We start from the raw sequence: 1,216 nt of genomic DNA, 5'->3' as shown, positions 1-1,216 counted from the left end.
ATCTATGTATCTATCTATGTATCTATCTATGTATCTATCTATGTATCATCTATCTATGTATTTATCTATGTATCTATCTATGTATCTATCTATGTATCATCTATCTATGTATCTATCTATGTATCTATCTATGTATCTATCTATGTATCTATAGATATAGATGTAATTTATTTACAGTATATTGTAAATTTATACACTATATATTCTCTCTCTCTCTCTCTCTCTCTCTCTCTCTCTCCCTCTCTCTCTCTCTCTCTCTCTCTCTCCTATATAGAGGGTCTCCTCTGTCCATGTAGCCTAGGTTGACCTGAAACTCACATCAATCCTCCTGCCTCAAGTGCTAGGATTAATCCATAAAGTACCACATTTGACCTTAAATGTCTTCTAAAGATTTGTAGTCAGTGTACACGGAACTTTTTTTTTCTTTTTTCAGAACAGAGACTCTGGTATATTCATCATCATACATGGTCAACAAACTTGGCCAATCTTCACACACAGATGTCCTAGACAAGGAAACTGACCAAGATTCCTCTTGGCCCCTTGATGTTTTTCCAGTTTCTTGAGATTTTCAAGGTTATTCTGAAAATGAACAAGATGACGAGTCCCCCGAGGAAAGTCGCCAAGGAGGAGAGAATAAATGCTGCTTGGATTTCGATTGTACATGACGTTTCCGTCAATTCTTTCTGATTTAAACTGTCTAGTAATGTTTGAGACATCTTGAGACGACACTGTTGGGCTAGTCTATGATGTCATGGTCACCTGGCAACAGTCCCAGGAGGCATACTTCCTTGTATTACATCACTTCAGGATCTGATGGGAAAGCCAATGAGAAGCTCAAAAAACAAGAGTCCTCTCACCACTCTGGTGAAACTCACTATAGTCAGCTGATAGAGAATACTAGAGACCACCGAGGGTAGTTAGTGGATGAGAGTTCTGGACTCCCTTATCACTTCATCTGAGACTTGAGGAATTCTACTCTCTGGGGCAGAGACTAGCAGCTGGCTACCTATTTAAATTGGCATGTTTAGTCAAGCAACTTCAAATTTTCTTTTGTGGTGACATACGTGCAGCAATGTCAGAACTGGCTCTCTACCTTTTGAAGATAATATTACGTTCTTGAAAATTTTAGAAAAAAAGAAATCCTTAAAGATTCAGATTTTGTTTATTTTTTTAAGGATATTTTTATTTATTTACATTTCAGATGTCATCCCCTTTC

At 37.3% G+C, this 1,216-nt stretch overlaps 1 protein-coding gene across 1 annotated transcript in view; it reads right to left on the bottom strand.

Moving 5' to 3' along the window:
• The window catches only part of Kcnu1 (potassium calcium-activated channel subfamily U member 1), an 82,937-nt gene extending 82,221 nt beyond the window's left edge, over positions 1 to 716 (bottom strand). Inside the window, 1 exon segment of the mRNA XM_028768219.1 lies at positions 522 to 716. Coding sequence (XP_028624052.1) covers positions 522 to 716 — 195 coding nt within the window.
• Between the last annotated feature and the right edge of the window lie 500 nt (positions 717 to 1,216).

The sequence above is a fragment of the Grammomys surdaster genome, unplaced genomic scaffold (assembly GCF_004785775.1).
Source record: "Grammomys surdaster isolate TR1022 unplaced genomic scaffold, NIH_TR_1.0 185, whole genome shotgun sequence".
NCBI lineage: Eukaryota > Metazoa > Chordata > Mammalia > Rodentia > Muridae > Grammomys > Grammomys surdaster.
Note: the sequence above shows the minus strand (reverse complement) of the source record. Positions and strands in the feature narration are given on the sequence as shown.